Raw genomic sequence first — 27,188 nt, forward strand, 5'->3', positions numbered from 1 at the left:
TGACATGGTGGATGTTGGTATGTAGGGAAACGTACGATAATGTCATGGATATGAAGTCGATTTATCAGTGTCAAACATGCGTAGCATATACAGGAAACCTTGTCACGATAAAAGCACGGAACTTCTGAGCAGCTCAATCTTTTTTGTGATGTAATTCATATTCCAAAGTGTATCACAGAGTCTGCGACATTCTAGTCACTAGACGTAATGCCTTTTGTCTCCACGCAAACGCCTCCCCATGCTTATAAAAGTTTCGTTAAAAAGACACACTTATAAAAGAAAAAGAACCCAAAAACAACCGCCAATCCGCCCACAAACGGGAAATCCTTCCAACTACTGCAGGAGGGGATCGCGGAAGTGCTTCTGCGAGTTCTGCGCCTTCTCAACATTAGCCTGGTAGCGACTGCGAGCAGCTTGCTCCTTCCTCCTATCGCGCTTCTCGACAGCCTGGATCTCCTTCTTCTTGGCATCAGTGACACCGACCATGCCCCGCCCGCCGTTGGCGCGGGAGAGGAGCTGGCGGTCCTTGTCGTGGCCGCGACCGCGGACTTGGAGTTGGCTGCCCTCCTCGCCTTCCTCGCCGTCCATGGTGACGTCGCCGTCCTGGTCCTCTTCGTCTTCGTCGCCGGCGGTGATGGCACCGGGTATGCGGGCGCGTTGGGCTTCCTCCATGCGCTCGGCGACACCGGGGTAGTTGCGCAGGTTTTGGCGGTAGTACTTGTTTAGTGAGCGGTGACCAGCGGTGCGGCCGGAGGGGAGGTGGAGCTCGTATTCGTCGTGGTAGACGGCTTGGGGAGTGTGGTGCGCGTGGGAGTGGAAGCCGTCGGCAGCGCGGTGTGGGCGGGGGTCGGCGTGATTGTGGTGCTTCGACTTGTTGAGTGACTTGTGGCGGTGGCTGCGGTCGATGGGTACGGCGGTGATCTCATCGGTCGGTACGCTCGAGACGGTGCTGTCGGTCTCCCAGCCTGCGTCTTCCTCGGCGTTGCTCGACATGGCTGCGTCATCCTCTGTGGTGGTCTTGGTCTCGCGCCTGGCACCGAGCTTGATTCCGCCTCCTGTTGTAGATGACGAATCGTCTGAATCTTCAGCCTCCTCTGCCATCTCGTCGAAGTCGGCAGCGTCGGGGTAAGAGCTCCGGAAGTCGTAGAATTCGCCAATCTCGACCAACTCAATATCCGAGTCGAAAGCAATCATACAGTGGCCGCGGTCGCGCATGTGCGTTTGAATGCCAGAGGCGGTGTGGAGAGTCTTGTGGCATTTCAGGCACTCGTGGTAAGCGTGGACCTTCTCGTGGAGATGCTTGATAAGCTCCTCGGGTTGAGCAAGGAATTCCTTCTCGGGTATGAACATGCCGTGGTATCGTCCCATGTGGGTGATGTTGAGCTGGAAGTTGGGCGACCTGTAGTTGCAGAATAGGCAGTCGAGGAGGGGATCGGTAGCGGGCTTGGTCGATGCGGCGACAGAGCTCTTGTCGTCTTCAGCAGCGGCGGATTCGTCCTCAGCTGCGTCCTCGCCCTCAAGGCTGGTATTTTGCAGACCTTCGGCGACATCTGCAACATCCTTATCCCCGTTGACGGTGGTGGCTTCCGACTCAGCCATGGACTCTCCCAGCGAAAAGGCAGAGCTGACCATGGAGCCCGTTACCGATGCGGCGTCATCTAGTTGCGCGCCTCTGCCCGACTTGGCCATGTTGATGCGGTGCTTGGAGCTGTTGAGGTGGTTGTTGTAGGCATTTTCGCTGAAGTATGTCTTCTGGCATGGGGTGCACAGTTTCTCAAACGACGCCTTGGCGGCAGTGGCGGCAGCGGTGGCCTTGTTCGCAAGAACCTTCTCGGTGAAGATCTCCGAGGATAGCGGTGGGAGCGAGGCCACGCGACGCTTGAGGTTGTAGCGATGCCAGTCGGTCTGCATGTGCGCCCGCTGCAACTCGCTCGAGCGGAAGGCGACCTGGCATGTGTTGCAAGTGAAGGGATGCGTAGACTGGATGTTAGCCTGGGAAGGAACTTGCGACGCCATCTTTGCGAGTGTTTGGGAGGTTGACGATGTGGTTGCACTCGGAGGGAGGAGTAGAAATATAGGCGGTAGGTGGGGTTGAGTGTGGGATGTGGTAGCGCCGACGATTTCACGACTTTATGACTGGCCGAGGGGCAAAAAACGACTAGGCCGAGCAGGGCGCGATTACAAAGTTGAGAAAGCGCGGGCGTCGGATTCTGCGTCTTATCAGCAGTCCTGCGCACGGCGAAGATGGTGAATTGCGCAAAAGGCCGACTTGGGGCGAATATTGAAGCGCACAGGCATGACATCAATCGGCAGGCGTTGTGCCAAGCCACTGGCACCTGCCATCCCTGCAGCGGATTAGAGCCGCAGGGCAAGAGCACCCCTCGGCCACTACCTCAGCCCTATCGTCTGCTACAGTATACCTCGAGTGGCTATGCGATACCATGACACTCGCACATACAATACCAGACCGCATCCTTAGCCGCCACTCTCTCTTGCAACAACATCGTCATCGATGATATGAGCATGTCAGACGGGACTGAGCACCCTCGCGATGCTCCGTACAATGCCACCAACCAAACCCCATCGGCTTCTGCAGCGGCTGGCCCATCGACACGGTCATCACGTGCCTCGAACCGCTCGCGTAGGAAAGATCTGATAGACGTACAAGACACCAAACGCGTCCTGGAATGCTCACAGACAGAAAGACAGCGCCGCTTCCAACATCTTGTCCGACAGTGCGCCCATCACTCCCTCTCATTTCCGGGGCGAATGCTGACTGTTGACTAGCTACCTATCCCAGATCCTACATGGCTGTAAGAGTGCCTACTGCGATACTCCCACGTGCCTCTCATCTGGCAAGCGCATCGCGTCGAGACCACACCGTCCACCTACATTGCTCACGGCCACCGCCCTAGCCCATTACCTCGCCGGTCAAGACAACCCGAACCGCGGCCTATGCCCCCACGAGCTCAAGGTCGCGCCTGAGTCATTCGAGATTACAAATAGCCTTGCCCAACATGCTAGCAACGGCTCCGCCGAGGACTACGTTGTTTATCCTTCGGTATGGCAACTAGCACAACAGCGCAGGCAACGTCGTGTGGGAAATAGTGGTCAACAAGAGCTGGATGGCGACCTGATCAATGCTCTCAAGCAACGGCAGCAAGCTAGAAAAGATCCAAAGGCTCTTAGTCAGAACTTGTACGACAGCTTGACTATGATATACTCTTATACCACGCAAATACCCACACCTGCTTCTGTCCTTGCTTCACTTCGCAAATCCGAGCATACTCCTGCACATGACGCTCGTTCTACTCAAGCCTCCGCTATACCGCCTTCCCGACGAAACGGGCATGATGCGGATTCAAATACCGGGCCAACGTTTGGTACAAACGGCTCGAACGCATTGAATGAGGACTCGCGTATCGTTCGTCAGCATTCACAACCATCAGCCGCCATTCGTGACAGTTCACAGCCAGACAACGCTGGCGCCGAGGTCCTGGCTAACGGGCACCATGTCCACAGGATACCCTACCATCCCTCGAACGGCACGACTCAAAGACATCCTCCTTCAGCAGCACATCCTACTGCCGTGGATGGTGCATCAGATCTAGCGATGCTATCAATCTCGAAAACAGGAAAGAAAAGCTTCACTATCGGTGGGACATACCCGGCTGCTGCGCCCCGCGCGAAGCCATCATCCGCAGCAACCGAACTACCTAAGAACACCTTTGTTGAGGAATATTCATCATCCGGTGTACCCGTCATCCCAACATTGAATTCCAATATCCTCGATGAGCTCAAAGACGACGTCCATCGCTACGGCAAGAGCCATTCTACAGACTTCAATTACGTTGTGGACTTTGATCGTCGGCGACGTACGCGACGTACAAAACCCCTCGTCAACCGATCTCTGTTCTATACCTTGAGTGACCCAGAAAAGCTACTTGCATCATTCCATGATACCAACCAAGACTTCAAAGACTCACCCTTATCTCATCTCGACTCATCACGCTTAGCGAACTCTTTTAGAGATTGGAACCATCGCAACGGTGCGCTCATCTTCGATAGCCTGTGGCTCGCCCTGGATGCTTTGTTCATCTCTCCACCTGAGCTCGACATTCAGAAGAGTCCTCGTCTGAGGCCATCAAGAAAGGGCGCTTCCAATAACAGTCCATCCGACCAGTCATCCAGTGGTCATCAAGGTACCTCGCGCTATCTCGACACCCATGAAGCTGCTCATATCGTTATGATATGCATACACGCACTCACTTCCCTGGTACCTCTTGGATGGCCGCACACATGGGCCCAAATACGGAAGCTTCGATCTTGGGGTGTCATGGTGCCCACTGCTACTCCCAATACCGACGCTTTTGCGCATCCCTATATGGACATCATCGACGAGTTGGAGTACGAACCGGCAGTGCGTCTTGCCGATCGTTTACTTCGGGCTATCGGGACGCGGACTTGTTTCGAACATATACTCGCCAGTTTAGACATCGCAGAAACGAGTCGGGATGAGTCAGAACAAGTTATACCTTCTCCCGGGCTCATGGATACGATTATGCAACATCTGGAGGTGGTAGAGCGAGTCGGTATGGCGACAAAGTTGAGGCTGAACTCGAGCCATGATCGCGATGGAGACCCAGGGTGGACTGTGACAGCTACTTTTATGGAGTGGCTGAGAACTATCATCGTCAAGAAATGGGACAGCAAGGCTGAAATTAACAAATGGAGCAGCGTTGGTACGGCCGTGATGGTCCTCGACAAACTTCGTAAGCATACAGGATGTTTCTACTATGACTAAGCTAACATCTACAGATTCGAAGCGGCAAGCTCTATACTTACATTCCAACATGTTCGAAATGCCGATACTCGATGAACGCATTGACACAGTAAATGAGCCTATCAACTACCTCACATGGGAGCTTCACCCCAATACTCTACACGTTTTCGAGTACCCATGCCTCTTCTCCGCGCAACATCTCGTGGCGTATTTCCGTACCATCAACTTCACCGAGATGATGAAGCAGTACGACCATACTATGCGCACCCACCAAATGCAGAAGTCGCTGGAGATGTTCCTCAAAGAACCGTATTGGTGGATTATTAAGAGAAAAATGAAGACTACCCTGAGTGAATACCTAGTGTTGGATGTCAGTCGCGAAGAACCTTTGAAGGACACACTTGATCAGCTGTGGGGTATGGACAAGAGGATGTTGCTGAAACCGCTCAAGGTCAAGATGGGTCACAACGAAGGAGAAGTCGGTGCGGATCACGGCGGCGTGACGTACGAGTTCTTCCGTGTTGTTCTGAGTGAAGCTTTCAGGCCCGAGAATGGTGAGCCACATTTTACTCTTGCAAACTATTCGACTAACTTTGCCAGGCATGTTCACGATCGATCCACATACGCACATGACGTGGTTCCAACCAGGCAGCTTTGAACCCCCCTGGAAGTTTCAGATGCTCGGTATACTATTCAGTCTTGCTGTATACAACGGCATCACCCTACCCGTCACCTTTCCCCTCGCCTTCTACGAGTACCTCCAAACCACCGGCAACCCGCGCGTCGAAGGTGTAGCCGACTACGACCCCGTGGATTACATCAAAGACGGCTGGCCCGGCCTGGCAGAAAGTTTCCGCACCCTCTTATCCTGGAGCGACGGCGACGTCGCAGACGTCTTCATGCGCGAGTACGTATTCAGCTACTCAGCTTTCGGCCAGCCCATCCACCAAAATCTAAGTGATAACTTCCCTGCCCTCGCTGAATCGAACTCCCCAATCAAAGACCCCGGTCTAGTCACAAACGAGAACCGCGTACAATACGTGAAGGACTATGTCCGCGCCCTGACATACAGTTCCGTCGCCCCAGGCCTCATCCCTTTCCTGCACGGCTTCCTCACCTGCATCCACCCAAAGAGCCTCCAACTCTTCACCCCACACTCCCTCCGCAACCTCATCGAAGGCACACAGCACATCTCCATCCCCGACTTGAAACGCTACGCGAAATACGAAGACGGCTACACTCCCACACACTCCAACATCCGCGCTTTCTGGGATGTAGTCGAGCATTACAGTCAAGAAGACCTCCGCCGGCTTCTCGAGTTCGTTACTGCGTCTGACCGTGTCCCTGTTACGGGCTACGAGAGTATCACGTTCCATATCGTTAGGATCATGGGAAGCCCGGGGAGCTTGCCGAGTAGTAGCACGTGTTTTGGGAAGCTGTATTTGCCGGATTATGGCGACAAGGGGTTGTTGGAGGGGAAGTTGGGGTTGGCGATAAGGAACTCGAAGGGCTTTGGCAATGTGTAGAGGAGATAACACACGTGTTCGGCAGAGACGCAGAGGAGGAAAGCGTAGCTACGGGTAGCTAGTGCACCCGAACTTCAAACTGAGGGACCCCAAGATTCGCTCTACCGAGTTTGTGTCGCATCATTGACGCGTCCGCGTATCGAACTCGCAAGGCTACAGGATTTAATGCTGCTGCCTGACGCACGATGAAAGCCAGTTGTCCTTAAATGGCATGTGTCCTTTCCCATCTCACTATAATATGTGCCTAATCTCATCACTTGACATCTACCACACCACCTAATTATGACAACGCAACCTGCTTACCAGCAGCGACAATCACGTCTTCTGAGTCTGCCCCGAGAACTCCGCGATGAGATCTACACCTACTACTTACAAGAGCCTGGAGGCTAAGTACACTCCCCGAGCACCAACAAGCTTCGGTGTTATGATGGCCAGATCATCGATTTCAGCTTGATGTGGATTTGTAAGATGGTCGCTTGCGAGATGCGAGATCTGCCGCTCAGGGTGAATGAAGTGGTCTTTAGGCCCTTTCGATACATCAAGAGCCCGCAGGAAGGGTCTGATATCTGGGATGCGTGGTCTCAAGCAGGGAAGTACGACTTCTTATTGGAACGTCTGCACTTCTTGCAGGAAGAAGCTTTCGTATTGGGAGCATCAACATCAGGTCAGTCCATCATTGCTGTCAAATGTCTTCCACCAAAGCCACGTCATGCTAACCGTCATGTTATAGCTCTGGAGCAGCTCGCGAAAGACGTGTCCGAGCAGTATCCCGACAGCTGCATCAGCGATCTTCTCACTCGGATCTCCAAGTACGAGGACGAAGATTATGTGCCTCTGAAGGACATCATGGGAAATCCATCATCGATGACATACCATGATCGTGAAGTCCTTCAGGCTTGTCTTCCAAGTCTGACTTCGCAGGCAGACTTTTCAGAACGGCTCAAATCACGAAGCTGCTGTGTGGATATCCTCGGTTTTGGCCCTGCGCTCAAGCTTAGTAGATTCCGCACCAACATACCCCGAAGAAACCGCGGATTCAGCATCTTGGATCGGCTCATGAAGAATTGGTACGAAACCAGTCCTCATGATGAGCGTGAGAGGCAGTCCATAGAGCAGCTGAGTCTTCTGAAACTCGATCATATGCGATCAACAATCGCTACTACGCTATGGCAGCCCTGGGCCTTACCTACTGAATACCAATTGATCGAAGTACGAGACCTTTTTGAAGCTCCACGCCCAGACACATGGTACAACTTCGAAGTCTCTCTACCTGATCTAAGATACTTCCAATCAGCCACATCCCAGGCGATACGATTCCTGGACGCACTACAGCCTCAGTATCGTAATCAGATGCGGAATGTCAAGATACTGGAAGAAGAGAAGTCTGTCGCCCTTCCAGAATGTCACCTACGAGGGATACTAGCTACCTGCGATGCGGTTCCGCAATTATCGGTGGATAGATATGTCGACCTCTGGCGGTGCGTGTAAGTTCCGACAGCATTATCTGCATGCCTAATATACCCTAAAACCTGAGCAGTTTTCTAAATGACTACGGGGACCTCGCACAAATGAGCACAAACCCGTATAGCGAGCATCGGTGGACCGAGTGTAGAGTCTCTAATGCCGTGCCTCGCACAATCACCTGGATCAATGAAGCGGTCAGCCTATCTTGAGGTCGAGATACCCGACTGCTTGTCACGACGCACTTTATCGGACCATTTGACACTGTTCAGATCATCTGGAACAAAATCAGAGCTATCGCAGCATTATACACTGCAGCTATGGATTGCACGCACGACCAACGTTCTCCATTCCCGACGCGAGATGATCTTGCACTGGCTTTCGCGAACGAGAAAGACGCTGCTTGCAGCGACCCGGAATTGTTTCCTACGTCAGTAAAGCATATCCTTTCAGGCAACTCTCTTGTGCAGTTCCCGTGCATCATAGGTACCCTGGATGAGTTCGACGAAGAATGCCAGTACGTCTCCACGCTACTACGAGACAGACCCAAAGAGGATTGGGAAGCGTACCGGAACAGCATACTGGAAGGAGTGATTGAGGAAGAAGGAGTGGACTTCAAGACCGTGCAGTCCCGATACGCGGATCATCGCCCCCGCGCTATCTTAACGTCATCTTGTAACGGTCCGGTTTCGTGCAGTTCGTGGACAAGTCATCAGATATACGGTTGCTTGTACTTCACACATGATTAATGAAAGGAAGAAACAAGTTGCACAGCATTATTGCGCTTTGCCGGAAATAGAAGGCCTTGTACAAACTTTTATGTCGCACGCCCACTGATGTGACCTCAGTACGAAAAGTACCTTGCATCAGGCACGGGCGCGCGATCCAACTTGAAGTACCCAGGCTGCAGCTTCTGGAACACCTCCTTTGGATCATACTTGCTCGCAATAGTCTTCATCATACTCTTGCTGCCTGACCCATAACTCGCGATAACGTCCTGGAACATCGATGCATAGTTCATATACACCCAGTCGTTCTGCATACCCAACTTTACCGCGTCGCTCTTGATCGCCTTCATGATGTCTGACATTACCTGGTATACAGTCTCGTCATCTGCGGCGTTGTTCCAGCTACACGCTAGCTGGATGATGTGGATCGGGCTGCCGTTGGCATCGAAACCCATCGCGCTGCCGCCGTTGCGGGTACTGCCTTTGAGCGAACCTTCGGTGATGTGCTGCCAGATGAGAACGGGATATGCGCCTTCGACCGCGGAAAGAGCGCCGATAGATTCGTAGAAGATTTCCACAGAGCGTTGTGCAATCGCGTAGGAGGCTTTGACTGAAATAACGTAATAGACCTCACGAAGCCCATACTTGTTAGTAGCTTCGTTGTCAATCACGTAAGAGGCATGGCCTCGCGTTTTAGTGCTATCAGCAACAGCAGTGATGTTGTAGAAAGGTGCGAGGATCGCCGACTCGTTACCAGCTGGTGCGCCGTACCAAAGTTCAGTTGAAGCAAGCTTTGCGCCTTTGTCCAACCAGGCAACCCAGCTACCGGCCTTGGGGTCTTGGGCTGAGTTGAGCGTGAGGTCCATCCACGCCTTGATTACATCCGGGAATGCACTCTCCGGGAATGTGCGAGTCCCTCCCCAAATCTGGTCGTTGTCGAGGGGTTTCGTTGTCAGGTTGAAGCTGGTTACGATGCCGAAGTTGTTGCCGCCACCGCGAAGAGCCCAGTAGAGGTCTGGGAAGGTCGTTGGGCTTGCCGTTACCATGATGCCGCTTGCTGTGACAACCTGATTAATGTTAGAAGAGCGCGATGTCGTGGGATTGCGCAGCGAACTCACATCGAAGCTAGCGACGTTGTCGCAAGCTAGACCGTACTCATTCGTGAGGAACGATATGCCGCCGCCGAGGGTGAGTCCGCCGACACCGATATCACCAATCCTTCCAGATACGACTGTGACGCCAGTGGTCGACAAAGCGGTAAGCACATTACCCCATACATTCCCTGGTTGAACTGCGACGGTCTTCTTGTCGTCTGAAAGCTCGATGCCCTTCATGTTCTCGAAAGATACAGTGATGCCTCCCTCGATAGTAGCTGCGCCGGCGAACGCACTGTGACCACCTGACTTGACGGCAAACGGACATTTCGATAACCGAGACAGAAGTACCACTACCGAAACAGCGGCAGAGCTCGAGGGCTTGAAGATACAATATGGCCTGACCTCAGCCGAGATTCCAGACCAGAAGCTGGATGTGAACGCGGAGTACCCGGCCTCATCCTGGAATTCGACAGATTTGTTTCCGTAGACGACCTCCAGCGAAGAACACTGTTTGTGGTTTAGCTTTAGCTTTGAGCTACCTAGCTACTGCTTGAAGATACTCACGGCGATGTCGCAGGCCAAGTTGGATGACCGACCTACAAGGCCGGCTAACTCTGGGAGTGCAGAGACATTGACACCTTGATCAAGAAGAGCCTCGGTGACGCTGAAGTCGGCAGGCTCGAAAACCTGAGATACCACGGACGAGAGCAATGTCGCAAAGGGGAACAACAGCCGCATGGTGACCGGTTTGGGGATCAGAGGAGACTACAGGATTCTCAAGGAAGGAAGCGCGAAGACCGTCTTTATAGATGCACAGCGGCTTTGGATTATCTTTCTCAATTGCAAAGGCCCACATGAAGAGTGTCGGACCGCGCAAACGAACCTGAGCTGCTGCATGCCCAAAAGCCAGCGCAGGGGTCGGGTCGGTTGTAGCCTAGCCCTCTGCACGCGTGCCGTACCGCATGCCTAGTGGTGAGATTCTTGCCGTCAGGCCGCGGAGAAGATATTTGGTCTAGTTGTTTGCCATGAAATTGCGAGATGATACCTAGGTAGGTGGAAGGTATGTGGCCCCTCGGTATCGGACGCGTATGACCAGCGACGAGCATGTCGGGCAAAAGCTCTTCCGTCGTTTGTCGAGGAATATTTCGTATGGGTGTACCTTACGTAGCTACAGCTACGCCGCAACACTGCAGTTGATTGAGATTATATCGATCCTTCAGCGGGGTTAGGTGCAGGGCGGTAGGTAGCCACTGGCGGCATCAACGGCTTCCCCGCCACTAAGCTCGTTCCGTACATCGAGCCGCAAAGTTCGCGCCCACCCTCCAGGGCTTCTTTCTACCGGCCAACTTATTTCACATTTCGATGTACTGCTACTCAGGTACTGCACAAGCCAACTAGGTGGCGATGTCTTCGCTGCAGTCAAGGATCAGTCAAAAGCGCCACGGAAAAACTCTCGTTTAGATACAAGCTCATGTGCGATGGCGCACCACCTAGGTAATGAAGACGGCAGTGATTGAACAGTTTATGATGGTTATACACAAGGAAATAGGGTGTGTCAACACTAGGAGAAAAAAAGGGTACGGCTTTGTAAAAGCATAACTATACTTGCGAAGCTGGAGAAATATGCGCTCTCGCGGAGAGATCATCTACTTGTAAAGGAAAGTGACCATGGAATGTGCCGGCACGCTGGTTCCAGTCATCGCATCAAGCCCGTGGCTCTCGTTGGTAATGAATGCAGACGCTTTGCCCGAGACACCAGTGATGCTGACGGTCGCTGCGGACGCGCCAGTGTTCAAGACCTGCACAGCGACTGAGCCATCAGTGTTCTTGAAAGCGGATGTCTTGAGCGTGCTAGTCCTGCCACCAGCGCTGACGCGAACGGCACCAGGCTTGACAAAGCGGCTCCACTGTGCCATAGCCCAGAAGCGCTTGGAAGGCGCAACAACTCCACCGTGAATGTCGATGAGAACGGAGTTGGTCGGGTTGGTGCCGGCGTCCTCAGCTCCTTCCCAGTAAAGGTATGCCGAGAAGTTCGCGTCGACGAGAGCAGTGTAGATCTTGCTGGCCCAGGTCTGACCTTCGCCGGCACCGCCGTTGGTGTAGTAGCTGGCTGTCCACTTGCCACTGAGATCCGCAGTCTCAGTCATCCACATGTGCTTGGAAGTAGCGAAGGGGGCTGTGGGGTCGGAACTGTAACCGTGGGTGGTGACGACGTCGTATAGGGAATCGACTGCAGCGAGTCCTGGAAGCATGGCCTTCTGAGCGTTGTACCCGGTGGCGTCGCAGCAGGTGAGCTTCACCTTCAGACCAGAGGCCTTGACGGTTGGGGCGAGAACTTTGATGAAGTCGGCGGCCTGTTGACCAGTCGATCGCATGGAGGAGTAGGCGGTGCTATTATCCGTCAGTAACAGATCGACTGCACAGAGACATGTGAGAGACTTACGTGTAGTCGGGCTCATTCAAGAAGCCGAGATGGGTCACGTCAATACCCTCTTGCTTGTAGTATTTGACGTATTGTGTGAGGTAGTTAGCGTAAGCTTGGGTCCAGTTGCCGCAGGACGTGCCATCGACACCGCAAAGGCTTCCTCCCTGGACCAAGTTAGCTATCGCTTCCAGTCCCCGTTTGGGTGGTTGTACTTACGTTTGAGTCTTTACCGTTCGTCTTCATGAACCCAGGAGCAGACCAAGCATCGGCATAAATGGTCTTGAGGCCACGGGCTTGCGCTTGCTTCGTCAACCAAACCTGGTTGTTGTCGGAGCCATCCCACTGGTACTTTGGTGTCCCAGTGGGCGATCCGGGGCTGTTGGGCTCAATAGAGAAGCCGCTAGATGGGCCAGAGCCGATGCCGTTGCGCAGGATGTTGAAGCCAGCGCCGGTAGTAGGATCGAAGAGCAGGTCAAGGGTCTGCTTCTGGGCAGAAGCTGCCAGAGACTTGATGTTTCCAGCGCGACCGTAGAACTCGGAGATACCGAAACCGTCAATCGTTTGGAATGTCTTACTGGAGTCCACGGCAATGGTTACTGCCTGACGGGGGTCGAGACTTGGTGCAGCGAGAGCAACATTGGAAGAAGCGAGGAAAAAGGCCAGCTTGGACAGCATCTTGTCGGACTCGTCTTGGCGAGAATGGATACGACGGGTAAAGCCTGGGATGTGAAATGAAGTCAATCAAGAAAACTAGACGAACAGACCAGTGCTTAAAGAATGGAAGCCAAGGATTGATAGTGACGCCTTACAAGCGACGGGTGGGAGATGTATATACTACCTCTTGCGGTCTTCCATGAACCTCGCATTCGCAACTTGCTCGCATTCGTATCATGCATCGCAAGAGAACAATCTAGAGTAGGCCCGAGATGGCACGGTCTGCCAAATGATGTCTTATATTCGGCCTCCATTGCGACACGAGGTTTTCCCGTCGAGACGTCGCGGTTGCAGGTACTCAGGGCGCATGGATGGAAGACGCCTAGGTAGATGTGAAGAAATGACAGGTGTTGCTAGTCGCGCTGTCTAGACGTTCTAGGGCATGGTGGCGTAGCGCTTGTGTTGTAGATAGACAAGGCTTGATGATCCTTTACGAAGCTTAGCAAGGCTTGGCCTTCTTAACCGGTGGTGCAAAGTGAATGCACGGAACGTGCGGGGAGAACTACGTGTCCCAAGCGCGAGCACCGCATGAATCCACCAATATGAGGCGGCGTTCTATATGAGTTATCCCGCTCATTATTACTTTTTCGGAAAATGTGTTTCGTTTCATAGGTCTGGCATGGACGAAGAGCCTTGAGTACCTAGGTAGAATTTGGCCGTGTGTCACGTGGTCCAATCGGAAACGACTGCTTCCGAGATCCCGAAGGCTGCACGATCTTGCGCACAGCATCGCCATCATCCACACTTCTGACAGCAACAACGCTATCGCTCCCGCCCTCACCATCGCTACTGGACCCTCTATTCAAAGTCGCGCGCATCCTTTGCCCGTCACAGAACATCACCTCTTGTCATTTGTGGGGTGGCATTGCCGCTCCTGCAAGGTCACGACGCCTGGGGTCGCGATCTTCGCGCTGCACTAATGGAGACGCGTCGTGAATGATTCATTGATTCGTAGCTACCGTGAGCATTTTAGGAGACCCGAAAGAAACGCGACAGACTCATGACATACCTTCGGAAGCGACGGTTGTAAGTAGACGGTATCGACAGAAGAGAAGCGCGCGTCGCATCCGGGCAACTGAACTAGGCATCACTCCACCTGATTCCCTCTCGCCTGGGCGTCTGGGCTAAACTATTGAGACAATTGAACTACAATCGTCGTCGTCGTCGTCGTCGTCGTCGTCATCCGACATGTGACCTCTGAGGCTGTTGTAGACTTCCACGGGCATGCCCTCAACCCACCAGATTTCAAGGCCGCCGTACCTTTCAAAACACTCTTCGCTATAGAGCTGCAACGTCCATTTCTCCAGCTGGCTCACCCTGTACCAGTCTTTCAGATCCCTCATTCGGGAAAGACGTTGTACCTCTCGCTTGGTCCTTTGGCTTTCTCCAATGCGATCAGTGTCCTCGCGAAGTAGATCACGATAGAGGCTGCAAAGATCAGGCACTGTCACTGGACCGAGGTCCCAGAAGTAACTGGTGAGCAGCGGGTACGAAGTACGTTCGCGATGTTCCGTCATCTCAGCTTCCGTCATGAACGGAAGGGCTGCGAGACATACGCTGGATGTGGTTTCAGAACCAAGCGCTGAGATCATCCTTGATAGATCATTGTTGAAGATTGTTTCGAGCCTTTGCTGACGTTGGCAGTCTGATGCCCGAGTGTATCGGTCTGCGGCTTGTTTGTAGTAGGCAGCCTCTTCGCTGAGATATCCTTCGATCCTTCCGGAACCAGATTCACTAATCTTGGCGGCGGATGCTAAAGCGACAAACGGAGTCTTTACACCGAGGCCACCATAAGCTTGCGGGAGGTAGATGATGGGCTCAAGATCAAGAGACATACGCTCCAGACCATATTCCAGATGGGGGTTGAGCATCTTCGCAACGTATGTGGTCAGGTCACTACCACCAAGTACGATAGAGTGGATACGTCTGTAAGCGGACTTGACGGCATCGTGATGTGCTGCGTCAAACACATTGGCAAGAGGCCCGAAGAGCTGTGCTGCGTAGGTACCGACAGTGTCATTCCATTCGTGAATCCACTCCAGTACGGTTGAGCATGCCTTGAGCCTCGCTTTTACGTGGGTTGCGTATAGGGCGACTTTGATCTCATCCACGCTTAATTCCTTGCTCTTATCGAAAGACAAGGATTCCTGCGAGTCCATGGTTAAAAGTCCGATGGAGAGCCCGCCAATAGACGAAGTATCGCGCAACTTCAGCCCCATGATATCAGAGAAACGGGCAGCTTCTTGCTCGGCACCCTTGACCTGGACCGCAGTACCTACAAAGTAGCAGCGGTCATACAGACGGTACTTGTACGACTTCGTCGCTTTGTGCGTGGCAAGATCGAGGAACAACAGCACAGCTTCGCTGAACAACATCTCCAGGCCATGAGCAACCGCTACTCCACTAGCAGGCGTTAGGTGTTTATTTAACTCACTGGCTGAACCTCGGATGCCCAGCTTGGGCTGCAGAGCACGAGTAAAGAACCCAAGGAAGACTTCCGGGACACCAAGAAACCTCAATGCGGTGATGATGCTTTGATGGGGAACTGTGGAGGCAATTGAGTCGAACTCTAAAGTTGTAGCGCACACCTTGCCATCAAACGCCTTTCGAAGTTTGCATTCCACAGCGAGGGTCTTGATCAATCTTGCTTGGACGTCTTCGGACGAAACAATCTTGGGTACTTCGCCGTCTTTGTGAGGGAGACGCGACATGAAGAAATGCTGGTTGTAGTTGTCCCTTCGAAGACTTTCTACATCCATAGGCGCAGCTGGCGGTGGCTGTGGAGGTGCCGGGTGCATTATGGGATACATCTTCTCATCACTCCTCTTCTTCTTTCGACTACCCTTTCTGCTGTTGTACAGAGGTAGACCAGGGGGAGGAGGAGGTATTGATTGGAACACGTAAGGTAAGGGTGGCGGTGGTGGCGACAGATAACCCCCACATGCAAGACGAGGTGTGTCGAAGAAGAAAGCACGTTTGTCGAGCTCCGCTTCTGCCAACGGAGCACAGCGAAACAGACCCGACTCGTGAACGAAGTCTTTCAGGCACTCGTTCAACTTCACGGCCCAACCAATCGCACAGCAATGCAGGAACAACATGTCGATAATGTCTACCTCGACGTGAACGTAATGCTGGCCGCTCTTCGTTTTGCGCACTTCGACTGGCAAGCCCGCCTCCGCGTTTCTGTAATTCCAGTCGCGATAGCTCATCATGTTCAAGGTCGCAACAAGCTCTCGTAATGCATCGGGTGACTGCAGATACCCTGCGAGGGTAGTCTTCCGCTCCGGGCTGATCCGATCCGACTTCATCAAGTCCGTCATTATCCACGTCAAGCACTCCTCGTCTACCTCGATTTCTCCGCTACTCAGATCATCTCCGTATGCTTTCATCCCGTCCCGGATAGATTGTAGGTGTTCGTCTTCGGACGTGAACAAGCTCGAAAGATAGGTCTCGATCAACTGGCTGTTCACGTTGGTAGGCTGGGAACAGGCTTTCGAGAACTTTTCGAGAACTTCTTCGCTTTCGTTGTCGACTACTTCGAAGTCGTCGTCGTCCAGTGCTACAGCGTCAAGCTTAGGAGCCACCGTTTCGATCTTAGCCGCGTTTGTAGCTTCCTTGATAAGCTGTGCGTGTAGACAGGACACCTCCATGCGGTTGCGAAACCTGCTGAGTTTGTCGCGCAAGCTCTTCTCCAGCCTCAACAACTTCTTTTCGGAGATCGCACCGTCATCTCGGGCTTGTTCGATGCATCGCTGGATAGTCTCTGTCAACCATTCGTCGTCCTCTTCGTCGAGCTTTGGGTCCAGATTCTTCACTTCATCCAGCAGCCTTTCGAGACGTACGATGACACTTGGCTGGTCAGACTCCGCCGTTTCAGAGAGGTATCGTCGCTCGAAAGACTTCTTGGTGCGTTCGAGCTCTTCGAGACGATGCTCGACCGCCTGTTGGACGATCGGCGTCAGGGTGAAGGACGACATTGTGTGCTCTGGAGATGTTCAGTTTCGAGCAAATTGCTGAGAATCAAAGCTAGATATGGAGGCCAGGCTGTGCCATCAGCCTTCCCCTTCTGCACAACCGAATCCAGCGCAACCACGTAGGCAGCTGCATGTTGAGAAAGCCACCAGGCAGCATAAGTTTCACGGGCGAATACGATAGATGTCTCGGGATACACAAGATTACTGTGCATGGTGTGGCAGGTCAAGAATAACGTTCATCCAGTCGTGACTGCCGTCGCGTCCGCAATCGGGTTAGTCTCACTTCTTTCCCCGCACTGTTCACCGGTCACGACTGTTGCGCAATTCTCTATCCAACTCATCTCTCTCGGCCCAACCAAGTCAACCTTTGAGCTACGGCATCTAAGATTCTCCAGAGAACAGGTCCGTCGCCTTTGAGTACACCATGCTGTGTCACGTTTGCGAGGCCATCTTTGGCGAAGTGCTAGATTCCCTCGAACTCAAATTCGATCATCACTCTTCGCATGCAAGCCTTATTTCTTCTGCGGCCAACGGTTGTTACATCTGTTCTAACATTGTCGAAAGTGTCGCCGCAAAAGGTTGCCGAACCGATCTACATTCTCTCAGTCCACTTACCTTCTGGGACGTTAATCGTAGCGACAAGAACTCATGGCCAGTAAATATCAATGTGTTCCTCAAAAACTGCGAAATTCCAAACGGCTTGCAGTATCGGCCAGAGCAAACGATGTACGCAAAGGGCTTTTGTTTCAGACCTGTGTTGTCTCACGACCCGTTGAACGGAAAGGAAGCAATGTCTAGACCAACAGCCTTCTGGGACAGTACGGATTCAGCTGAGACCATATCGCAAATCATTGATTGGCTTGAACGGTGTACGAAACATCACGTTCTTTGCAATCCAAGGCCCGAAACAGCCTGGATGCCATCGCGCTTGCTGGAGGTCACCAATCAGTCTGGTAACCTAAGCGTTCATCTACGAGACGGCTCTCGCCTGAAATGTGGTCCCTATCTCACCCTTAGTCATTGCTGGGGTTCTACTAGCACTCAAAACCTACAGTTAACGACCAACTCGCTCAAATCCTTTCAAGATGGCATTGCTGTATCAAGTCTGAGGCCGACGTTCCGGGATATGGTCAACATGGCATGGCGATTGGGTATCCATCTGATGTGGGTAGATTGTATGTGCATTATTCAAGACGATGACCAAGATTGGAAGAGGGAATCGGCGCTGATGGGGAAAGTTTACGCTAACAGCTGGCTCAATGTTTCTGCAACAGCAGCAGGCGATGATTGCTCAGGTCTTTTCGTCAGTCGAAACGGTTCACGCGTTATGGATTACTTCCATACACGATATAACAAGGACGGCGAGACCACTACATGGGAAGTGACTACTTCAGAGATATGGTACCATGAAGTGGAGGGTGCAGCTGTAAATAAAAGAGCGTGGGTCCTACAAGAACGGATTTTGTCACCTCGCATCGTGCACATGTCGAAGTCAATGGCCTTCTGGGAGTGTAGAACGCTTCAAGCCTCTGAAGTCTTTCCTGATGGCGACCTACCAGATGGAAAGTCTGTGAACAACTATGGTCAATTGAAACAACTTTACCATCAAAGCCGATCCGCAGACGTATACGATGTCCGAGATAACTGGACACTTCTTTTATTCAAATATACGATGTGCGGCCTCACTTTCGAAACCGACAGACTGATTGCTTTATCGGGCATTGCATCGGAGGTTTACAAGAGAACACGGTGCGGCTATATGGCTGGCCTATGGAGTTCGCAGCTGCCCGTGGACCTGTTGTGGCAAGCTATGACCCCACTGACTACTCGTTCGGAGCTCTATGTCGCTCCCTCTTGGAGCTGGGCCTCAATGAAAGGCCACATCTGGTTGTCACGTCATGTGGCTGTTTGCGGGCTATATACCCAAATACTCAGATGTGAGACATCTTTAGCCAATGCGGCAGACAAGTACGGCCAAGTCACGGGGGGAGAGATCGAACTACGAGCACCCATTGGCAACTTGGATTGGATTGGTGTGCAAGAAATCAACTATTATAAGGTTGAAAACCTAACGATGTCGGTGCCTGATGAGTCGGGTAGGATCTACAAGATTCGGGAGATTTCATCGTTTCCTGTCATGACTGATACCCTCAAGTTTGATGGCGCAGAATATGCAGAGCTTCATACGGCGTACATCGCGGTTGTGCTCAATAAACCGGAAGATTACCGTTTCTACCGCGATATCGAAACTTACGGCTACAATCTATCAGGGCTCATACTTCATCGCCTCCCTTGCATGCGCTATATGCGAATAGGCGTTGCAGGACTACATTACGACACGGAGCAAGAGCTGGAAGATGTTGTCAGCAAAATGCCAAAGCAAGACGTTACCATCATTTGAAGGGAACGATTTGGGCTTCCCAAGAGGCTCTATGTCATGGTATTCAGAGTCACGATGTCTTACTGTTGAATTCATATCACATGTGAAGAAGGAGGGAAAACGCAGAATGCTTGATGGAGGTTAGGGCACATGTAGCGACCCGCATCTTCTTGGTATACGGTACCGGAAGCTCTCTATTTGACATACATCAAAATGACGTCTTGGAGGAGATCCCCACAAGTGACCTCTGTACGCTAGATAAGTGTGCGCGGACACACACGCAACATCAGTACGTATGGTGCCGAGGCGTTTTCTACTTGTGGTACTGCGATGACCATGAGGCGACCCAAAAACGAACCAGCCACGCCTTGAGGAGAGCCGTGCGCCCAAATCTATCCTACCGTTGCGTGCGACATCAACACGAAGATATCAGAACAACCACACATTGAGGTATCGCAACCCCAACAATTAGATGTCTTCTAGGAAGAAGGAAGATCGTGAATGAGCCATGAACATGGTAGAGGAAGATTGAGAGGTTTTGCAGAGCTCATCGGAAGCATTACAGATAGCAATTAACGGCCATGTACCTCATTTCGCAACGACGAAAGTCCGCCGTCTAAACGATCGAGAAGAAAGCTCGAGGACGACCCCACATGTCATACCGTATCGTGAACACCATATCATAACCAACCCCCATCATCACCACCCCGGTACGCCAACAAAGCGCCAAACATCAACGCCCCTCAACGCCGCCCATAAGCACCCCCCTCATCCCTCCTCTCCGTCCTCTTAACCGCCTTAAACCCCAAACTCCCCGCCTTCCTCCTCCTGCCCCCCTCCTCCACCACCTCTCCCCTCTCTCCATCCCCCTCCCCATCTAACACCTTCCTCCTCCCATACAACTCCATATCCTTAGCATCATCATCATGCCTGCGATCATACTCGCTCTCCCGACTAAACAACGCCATCATATCCTTCATCGTGAGATTCTTGATGGCTTTACCGCCTTCGATGGCGGCGTTGGCGAGCTTGCGCTTGGCTTCCTGCAGCTCGAGAATACGTTCTTCGACGGAGTTGTGGATGGAGAGGCGGTAGACGGTTACGTCGACGGTTTGGTTGAGGCGGTGGACGCGGTCTATTGCTTGTTCTTCTACGAACTGTTGCGTTACGTCAGTAAGTCATCATGGCAATGTGAGGATGGGGTGTACATACCGGATTCCAAAACGGCTCCATAATAACCACCCGACTCGCAGCCGTGAGATTAAGCCCAAGACTCCCGCACTTCAAACTACACAGCAAAACACGCGTGCGCTTGTCTTCACGCAGCTTCTGCAGACTGGCTTCGCGGAGGTCGTTGCGCATGCTGCCGTCGTAGCGGGTGAAGTTATAGCCTGCGCGCTTGAGGAAGGGTTCGATGAGGTCGAGCATGGATGTGAATTGTGAGAAGACGATGACTTTGTGCTCGCCGGTTTCTTTTTCGAGGATGGCGAGGAGTTGGCGGATTTTGGTGGAGGGGACGAGGGAGGAGGCGTTGTAGGAGGCTTCTGAGGTTGAGGAGTCTGAGGCTTCGGGGTCGGAATCTGAGTTGTCATCTTCGGAGTCGGTTGCGGAGTCGTCTGAGCCACTATCACTGCCGCTGCCATTCTCGCTCTCGCTGTCAGCCTCCTCATCGTCGGAGTCGAGACTGATGACTTTTTGGGGCTTCTTGGCCAGCTTCTTACGAGCAACAGGCGCGCCGTCCTCGCTGTCGGTATCGTGAACGACGAACGAGTCGAGGTTGCTCTTGCTCTCATCCTCAGTCTCGGATGCATCAGAGTCCACAGTAGCGAGAGTATCGCCACCGCCTTCTGCATTCTCGTCATCGGTACCGCCAGCCTTGCCCAGGTCTTCGGCCTGCTGTTGGTCTTCAGGGACAAGCCACTCGCCCTCCTCTTCTTCGTCATCGCTGTCGACAACAACGCGACGGTTGCGAGAATGCTTGGCGGCGGTTGATTGCGGCGCGTCTTCTTCGTCATCGGAGTCCAAGACGGGCTTCGGTTGCCTGTGCTTCTTGCTCTTGCCATCTTTGTGCTTGTGTTTGCGGTGTTTCTTCGACTTGTGCCTATGGATAGTTAGCATAGTCCATGAATGTAACTTCGCTAGGTGCCGACTTACTTCTTCTTGACAGATCCATTCAGATCTTCCTCGCACTCTGTACAACGTACTCCGCCAGCAGCTGTATTATCACTAGTGAGTGTATTCTGACAGATATCACAGCGCTTAGTCGCAACGCTGAGACCTCCTAAGAGATCTGCGAGGTCATCGGCATCGTCCTTGGCTGCTTTTCGAGGAGTTTGAAGACCAGCTGCAGCATTCGACTTTGAGCCGGTTGTCAAAGCATCCTTGTCATCCTTGACGTTGCTCTTCGTCAGGTTGGGATGGTTGCAAGCCTGGCGCAGACGGAGGAGCAACACCAACGCTCCAATATAATCCTGCTTCTCGCCACCCATCATCTCATCAAGACGTGCTTGTGTGCGGTCTCGTAACCGGTCGTAGAAAATGCGCTCCTTGTTCGTGAACTCTCCTATGATAGTCTCGACGTTGCGCGCAACAATGTGGAAGGCCGGCCTCTCCTCGCCCTCCTTGGCTTTGCCGCCAAAGTTCAACGCACCCTCCTTCCGTAGCACATCCTTTGTACGACGCTTCATGAAAGCACGCAAGAAGACTTGGAGGCGCTTCATGGCAAGGTTTCCGCGACCGTTCTTCATTGGCTGCGCGATAGACTCCTTCCAAGAAGAAAGCTCACAGTACGGTTGAATGCGGAGGAACTTGATCAGACTCTGTAGCTCGTCGATGTTGTTTTGCATGGGTGTGCCAGTAAGACACCATCGATAATGCGAACGAAGCTCGTAGCAAGCCTTTGCCATCTTCGTTGTGCGGTTCTTGATGGTATGTGCCTCGTCCAGCATAATGCGATACCAAGAGACGGCGAAGCAGCCCTTCTTCAGACCATCAGGGCCATCGCCACATTTCGCAAAGTCGGTAGCCAAGCTGTTGAAGGTAGTGATGACGACGTCATACTGCTTCAGCTTCTCAGCGGACTCTGTACGGTTGGGGCCGTGGTGTACGAGGACTTTGAGGGCGTGCGACTTGGCGACCTTGCTCTTGATCTCAGCCTCCCACTGCTTGATCAGAGCCAGAGGAGCGATGACAAGAGTGCCTTTGCCGGTGGAGTCGGAGATCTTGTTCTTCTTGTTCTCTGGCTCAACGCCCTTCTCCGGTCGAGGGTTCGAGAGGATGAGGGCGAGGGATTGCACGGTCTTTCCCAGACCCATATCATCCGCCAAGATACCGCCCTTGGGCAGCTTGGCCTTCTTGTTGTGGTTTCCTGTCTCCTTCTCGATCATCCACGCGACACCGTCGACTTGATGAGGAAGAAGCTTTACCTTGAGGCCTTCGACCGTTCCATCGTCTTCTTCCTCTTCCTCTTCTGGTTCAGCCTCTGCCTTGGCCTCTTCGTCCTTGACGGCGAGCGCTTGTAGTCGGTCCGCCAGGGAATTGCCCGCATCATCCTCTTGCTGCTTCTTCTTCTTACGAAGTCGCGTCCTGGGGATCTTCTCGTCTTCTTCGAAAGCACCCTCAAGCAGCGCCTTGATATTCTCGCTTGCCGCACCAGAGTCGACGTAAGCGTACGGGTCGGGCTCGCCGAACCGTCCACCCTCGGCTCGAATAGCCGCGTCTGGGTCGAAGTTGTCTTCATCGTCCAATATGATTGTCTGCCGCGCTTGCTGTAGCGGGTTGTGCATGCCCTTGTTCAACGGTTGGAAGCCATCAGCGTGGCCCATGGACGAGTAAATCGGTCGCGGGGGAGGATGGCTGGTCTTTGGTGGTGGGTTGTATGGTCGGGGGATCGGTACTGAGGCGCCTTGAGAGGGGCGAGGCTGGAACTGCGAGGCATCGATTTCAAAGATGTCGGAACCGGTAGATGAGGTAGACGCTGTGCTGTAGCGGGAACCTGACTGTGCGGAGGGGACTTTGAAAGGTCGATTGAGTGTATCCCTACTACTACTCGAGGCCGAGCTCTGGGACGGCCTAGAAGGCGCCGAGTATTGAGACGGCAGCTTAGTTGTCTGGCTGTGTTCGGGCCGCATCTGGCCCGGTTTGGGTTTGTTGAAGAGGTGTGCAAACTGCTCGCTCCGGTCCTTCTTCAGCGGGTTCCTCAGCGGGCTTGTCTCGCCAAACTGTGGGGCTGGGTTTCGTAGGTCTTGTAGAGGCTTTGGCGGGGGTGCGTTTCCATCGCGTGGTGGTTGAGCCATGGGAGGCTCTCGCTCGCGCACCATCTTGAGGCGGGACTGAAGGACTTCCTTCTGTGTGGGATGGCTCGCCGGGCTCTCGACGTCGTCAAAGAGGTTGCTCGAGTCGCCGAGTAGAGAGGTCGACTGTTCGGGAGGGTAGTCGCTATCGTCCGACGTGTAGGCGTGGGCGGTGGCCGCTGGGGTTTTGAGAGCGGGCTTCTGGGCGGAGGTAAGGGTGTCGATCGGTCGGAACGGCGCACGGTATTTCCGCTGACTACTATGCATGGACTGGTGTCGTCTTGTCACTCCGATAGTCTTATCGCGAGGTGTCTCACTTGTCGCGATGGAAGTGCCCCTCGTGTTGTTGCCGACTTAGGCGGCCGGCACAGTTGATGTTGCTAGGGCAAAGGGTAAAAGCGGGGCGTCTGACACGTGGGCCACGCGTAAACAACAACGCGCTATCACAGGATCTACCGCACGTGGAACTCAGGGTCTCCATCTATCTCCATCGAACACAGACCGTGCGTCTCGACGGCACGATCTCACGACACTCGCCATTGGCATGGTTCAGTCGCAACAATGTACCACTACAAGTAAAACACTCCAGGCCCTAGTCTCAGAGATGCGTCGAAGAATGGCCATAGCAGTGGCACGGTTGGAAGGAATGCATCCATGTAACTGATAATGCGCATGAAGGCTAAATTACAATAACAAAACACCAAAAGAACAAAGGGACTAACAGAGTTCCGATGTGCGGCCCTCACATCTTCACCCAGACGTCTTCCTGTTTCTGCCGCCTCTTCGCTTCGCGCGCAGCCAGTATGAACAGTCCTCCAGCAACCAACACACTCCCCGAGAAAGCCTGCGCACCACTATACGAGCCACCACTCGACGTGATGATAGCACCGCAAACCGGCGAGCCAATCAACGCGCCAACTCCAATAGCCGCATTCACAATGCCAAATGAAGCACCCATCTTCGACGTGTCTGAGATGATGATCGGAACAATCGCCAAGGTGAGTGACTGAACCCCACCTACAGAAAGACTGTAGAAAGTTGTCCACGCGTAGAGCCCGGGAGTCGAATGTACCGGGACCCAGGTATACATGCAGAGTGCAGAGCAGAAGATGAACGAGATGTAGACGTTCATCGTGCCGCAGTATCGGGCGATCAAACTGGGTAGCAGTCGACCTGCGAATCCAATGCCGTTCAGAACGAGGGTGAGGTTTAGGGAATCGGTATACGACATCCCTCGCTTCTCTCGCGCGTACGCGCTAAGGAAGAAGAACGGGAAGAAGACGCCCAGGAAAGCCTGCAGATCTGTCAGTAAACGCATCCCTACCATCTGGAGGTCGTAGATCGGATGTAACTTACCAAAAACGACCCCACAAGCAGCAAATTAAACGCTGTCTCCCTAAACACACTCACATCCAACAGCGGCCCCTTCTTCCTCACCACCTTCCTCGGCCGCCCAGCCACCAACGCCACCGCAAACGTCGCCAACTGAATAAACCCAATCGCCCTCAACGTCCACCCAAACCCCACACTGGGCAGTAGGGTCCTAACCATAGACGGATACACCAACCCACCAGTCACACTCCCACACGCCGCAATCCCCGTAACAAGCGGCAACCTCCTCTTAAAATAACTCGTAACAAGCGTCGACATGGGCGTGAGCAAACACCCGTTTCCCAGGCCCGTACACACGCCCTGCGCGAGCAGAACTTGCCAGTACGTCTCGGACAGTGATGTCATGAATGTGCCTAGCACGACGAGGAAAGCGCCTGTGAAGGTTACGGAGCGGTAAAATCCGGCGTCTGTGAGGCGCCCGCTGATGATGCCGGTGAAGAAGAGGAGGAAGACGGCTAGGGAGCCTATCCAGGCGATTGTGGAACGGGTTTGGTGGAGGGTGGTTACGTAGTAGGTTTGGAAGACGCCGAAGGAGATTATCATGCCCCTGTGAAGGTGGTGGTTGTTAGCAAGGGTTTGGGGGGTTGGTGTAGGGGAGGGGAGGGGAAGTACCATGTGTTCATGATTGCGAGGAAGAATGCGAGGACTGCGAGCCAGGCTATTAAACCTCCTTCTGGTGGTTCTTGAGCAATTGTTCCGTGTCCGGGTTGTTTCTCGACACTCGTGCTTGAGGATGGTAGGGTGGCTGATTCGGTATCTTCGTGTTTCGGTTCGCCATGATTTGGTGTTTCCGGAGAGAGTTTACCCTCATGGTCGATCGTAGTCTTTCTTCCAAACATCATGTTCTTACTTTGGTCAAGATTGCCAAGTAGAAAGTGTCGATCTTGGGATGCTCTAGCGGGTGCGTGATACTACTTGATGGCGGGCTCGAAAGTATATATACTCGCCCATTACAGACATGCACGTACGTGATGAGATATTTGTTCACTCATCGGCGAACTCGTACCGATTGATAATCAGCATTAAAGAATGGCTTTGCCCGAGAATTCGCGAGCTCCTTGGTCTAGATGATTGTGGCGCTAGACCGGATGTGGTGTCAAAAGCCGACCCATTGCCTTTCCCATATACACAAAGTCGGTGTTTCGCTCGGTGGAAGAGATTGGGAAAGAAATGCAGAGATTTCTCGTTGGGTTGCCTTGCTGCTGACGAGATGTCTCGGGGTTTTGGTGGGAGAAATGTGATGTTTGCTGTCGTGCGCTTAAAGGGATACATGCGCGTGTTGTTTGGATCATCTGTCATTCAGCTTTCGACTTGGCAAGGAAGCAGGGTGTTGAAATCAAAAGAGAATTTGGACACCTGAAGATATATTGTAGATGTATTTATGATCACTACAACATTCTACAACTCTCAAAACATGTAAGGCCCAACTACTACTAATACATCTCTAAACACACTATCGTAGCCTTCTCTCCGCCTACATCTCAGTTGATCTCAACAGCCTCCCCAGGCTTCAACCACCTCACCCTCTCCAAAACCCCCTCCTCCTCAAACTCCCTTGCAAGCCCATCACCACCCTGCTTAAAATGATCCCACGACTCATAATGCATAGGCACCAGTACATCAGCCTTCAGATCCTTCAGCAAATGAGCCGCCTGCCGACCATCCATAGTAATTTGCAAAGCATCGCCTGGATGCCCCGGTTTACCTTCATCGGTAAACTCGTAGAACGTCGCTTTACCACAGTTCATGATAGCGACAGTGATGTGGTACTTGTCCGCAATCTTTGCAAGTTCTTCGATGTAGACTGTATCGCCGGAGAAGTATATTGCGTTTGAACGGCCGTCTGCTGCGACGCCGAAGCTTTCGGTGTGCAGGACGAAGCCGACGCATTCGTGGCCGGGCCAGTGCTTGCAAGGCGTGGCGGTGATGTGGAAAGTCGTCCCTGCAATACGCACATCTCTCTCTTGCCAGTCACTAAACCCGAGGACGCTCGGTCGGGGCGCGAGATTCTTCGCGCCATCGTTGGTGGTTACGACGTGGCGGCCGTCGACGAGTCGTCGTCCTAAGTCATCGAGGTTGTCGGGGTGGTTCTCGTGGCTTAGGAGAATGGCGTCGATGTGGGGTAGTTGGTCTAGCTTCAGAGCTGGGTCCTCGTGGACTTTGAGAATGGCTGCGGATCCGTTGAACTCGGTGCCAGCGGGAGAGAAGAAGGGGTCGGTGAGGAAGGTGATGCCGTCGATGTCGAGGATGGCGGTGGCGGTGCCGATGTGGGTGATGGTGACTTTGTTCTTGAAGGTGGACGTCGACATGATTGTTATAGAGATATTGAAGTTTGTCGAATAGTAGAGTGATGATAGATTAGTACCTGAGTATCAATCTTTCATGCAATGGCACGCAGTAGTTGGCTTTATACCAA

The 27,188-nt window shown here is 52.9% G+C and overlaps 8 protein-coding genes across 8 annotated transcripts; 2 read left to right on the forward strand and 6 right to left on the reverse strand.

Moving 5' to 3' along the window:
• Nucleotides 1–333: 333 nt before the first annotated feature.
• Nucleotides 334–2,016, reverse strand: J4E86_007224 (uncharacterized protein; the record flags this gene model as incomplete). Its single annotated transcript, XM_051447746.1, has 1 exon — nt 334–2,016. One exon carries the CDS (start codon nt 2,014–2,016, stop codon nt 334–336), a length of 1,683 nt encoding a protein of 560 aa, XP_051301344.1.
• Nucleotides 2,017–2,807: 791 nt separating this feature from the next.
• Nucleotides 2,808–6,309, forward strand: J4E86_007225 (uncharacterized protein; the record flags this gene model as incomplete). Its single annotated transcript, XM_051447747.1, has 4 exons — nt 2,808–2,813; nt 2,861–4,742; nt 4,819–5,337; nt 5,384–6,309. The coding sequence occupies 4 exons, from the start codon at nt 2,808–2,810 to the stop codon at nt 6,307–6,309; spliced, it is 3,333 nt and encodes a 1,110-aa protein (XP_051301345.1).
• A 468-nt stretch (nt 6,310–6,777) lies between these two features.
• On the forward strand, nt 6,778–7,797 carry J4E86_007226 (uncharacterized protein; the record flags this gene model as incomplete). Its single annotated transcript, XM_051447748.1, has 1 exon — nt 6,778–7,797. One exon carries the CDS (start codon nt 6,778–6,780, stop codon nt 7,795–7,797), a length of 1,020 nt encoding a protein of 339 aa, XP_051301346.1.
• An 817-nt stretch (nt 7,798–8,614) lies between these two features.
• Nucleotides 8,615–10,333, reverse strand: J4E86_007227 (uncharacterized protein; the record flags this gene model as incomplete). The annotated part of the gene is made up of 3 exons (XM_051447749.1): nt 8,615–9,565; nt 9,617–10,102; nt 10,160–10,333. The coding sequence occupies 3 exons, from the start codon at nt 10,331–10,333 to the stop codon at nt 8,615–8,617; spliced, it is 1,611 nt and encodes a 536-aa protein (XP_051301347.1).
• A 908-nt stretch (nt 10,334–11,241) lies between these two features.
• Nucleotides 11,242–12,695, reverse strand: J4E86_007228 (uncharacterized protein; the record flags this gene model as incomplete). Its single annotated transcript, XM_051447750.1, has 3 exons — nt 11,242–11,986; nt 12,039–12,184; nt 12,237–12,695. 3 exons carry the CDS (start codon nt 12,693–12,695, stop codon nt 11,242–11,244), a joined length of 1,350 nt encoding a protein of 449 aa, XP_051301348.1.
• Nucleotides 12,696–13,858: 1,163 nt separating this feature from the next.
• J4E86_007229 (uncharacterized protein) lies at nt 13,859–16,711 on the reverse strand (the record flags this gene model as incomplete). Its single annotated transcript, XM_051447751.1, has 1 exon — nt 13,859–16,711. The coding sequence occupies one exon, from the start codon at nt 16,709–16,711 to the stop codon at nt 13,859–13,861; it is 2,853 nt and encodes a 950-aa protein (XP_051301349.1).
• A 3,120-nt stretch (nt 16,712–19,831) lies between these two features.
• Nucleotides 19,832–23,647, reverse strand: J4E86_007230 (uncharacterized protein; the record flags this gene model as incomplete). The annotated part of the gene is made up of 3 exons (XM_051447752.1): nt 19,832–20,245; nt 20,301–21,189; nt 21,243–23,647. The coding sequence occupies 3 exons, from the start codon at nt 23,645–23,647 to the stop codon at nt 19,832–19,834; spliced, it is 3,708 nt and encodes a 1,235-aa protein (XP_051301350.1).
• Nucleotides 23,648–26,253: 2,606 nt separating this feature from the next.
• J4E86_007231 (uncharacterized protein) lies at nt 26,254–27,081 on the reverse strand (the record flags this gene model as incomplete). Its single annotated transcript, XM_051447753.1, has 1 exon — nt 26,254–27,081. One exon carries the CDS (start codon nt 27,079–27,081, stop codon nt 26,254–26,256), a length of 828 nt encoding a protein of 275 aa, XP_051301351.1.
• Nucleotides 27,082–27,188: the final 107 nt, after the last annotated feature.

Source organism: Alternaria arbusti (assembly GCF_024043155.1).
Source record: "Alternaria arbusti strain BMP 1465 chromosome Unknown scaffold_9, whole genome shotgun sequence".
Taxonomy (NCBI): Eukaryota; Fungi; Ascomycota; class Dothideomycetes; order Pleosporales; family Pleosporaceae; genus Alternaria; species Alternaria arbusti.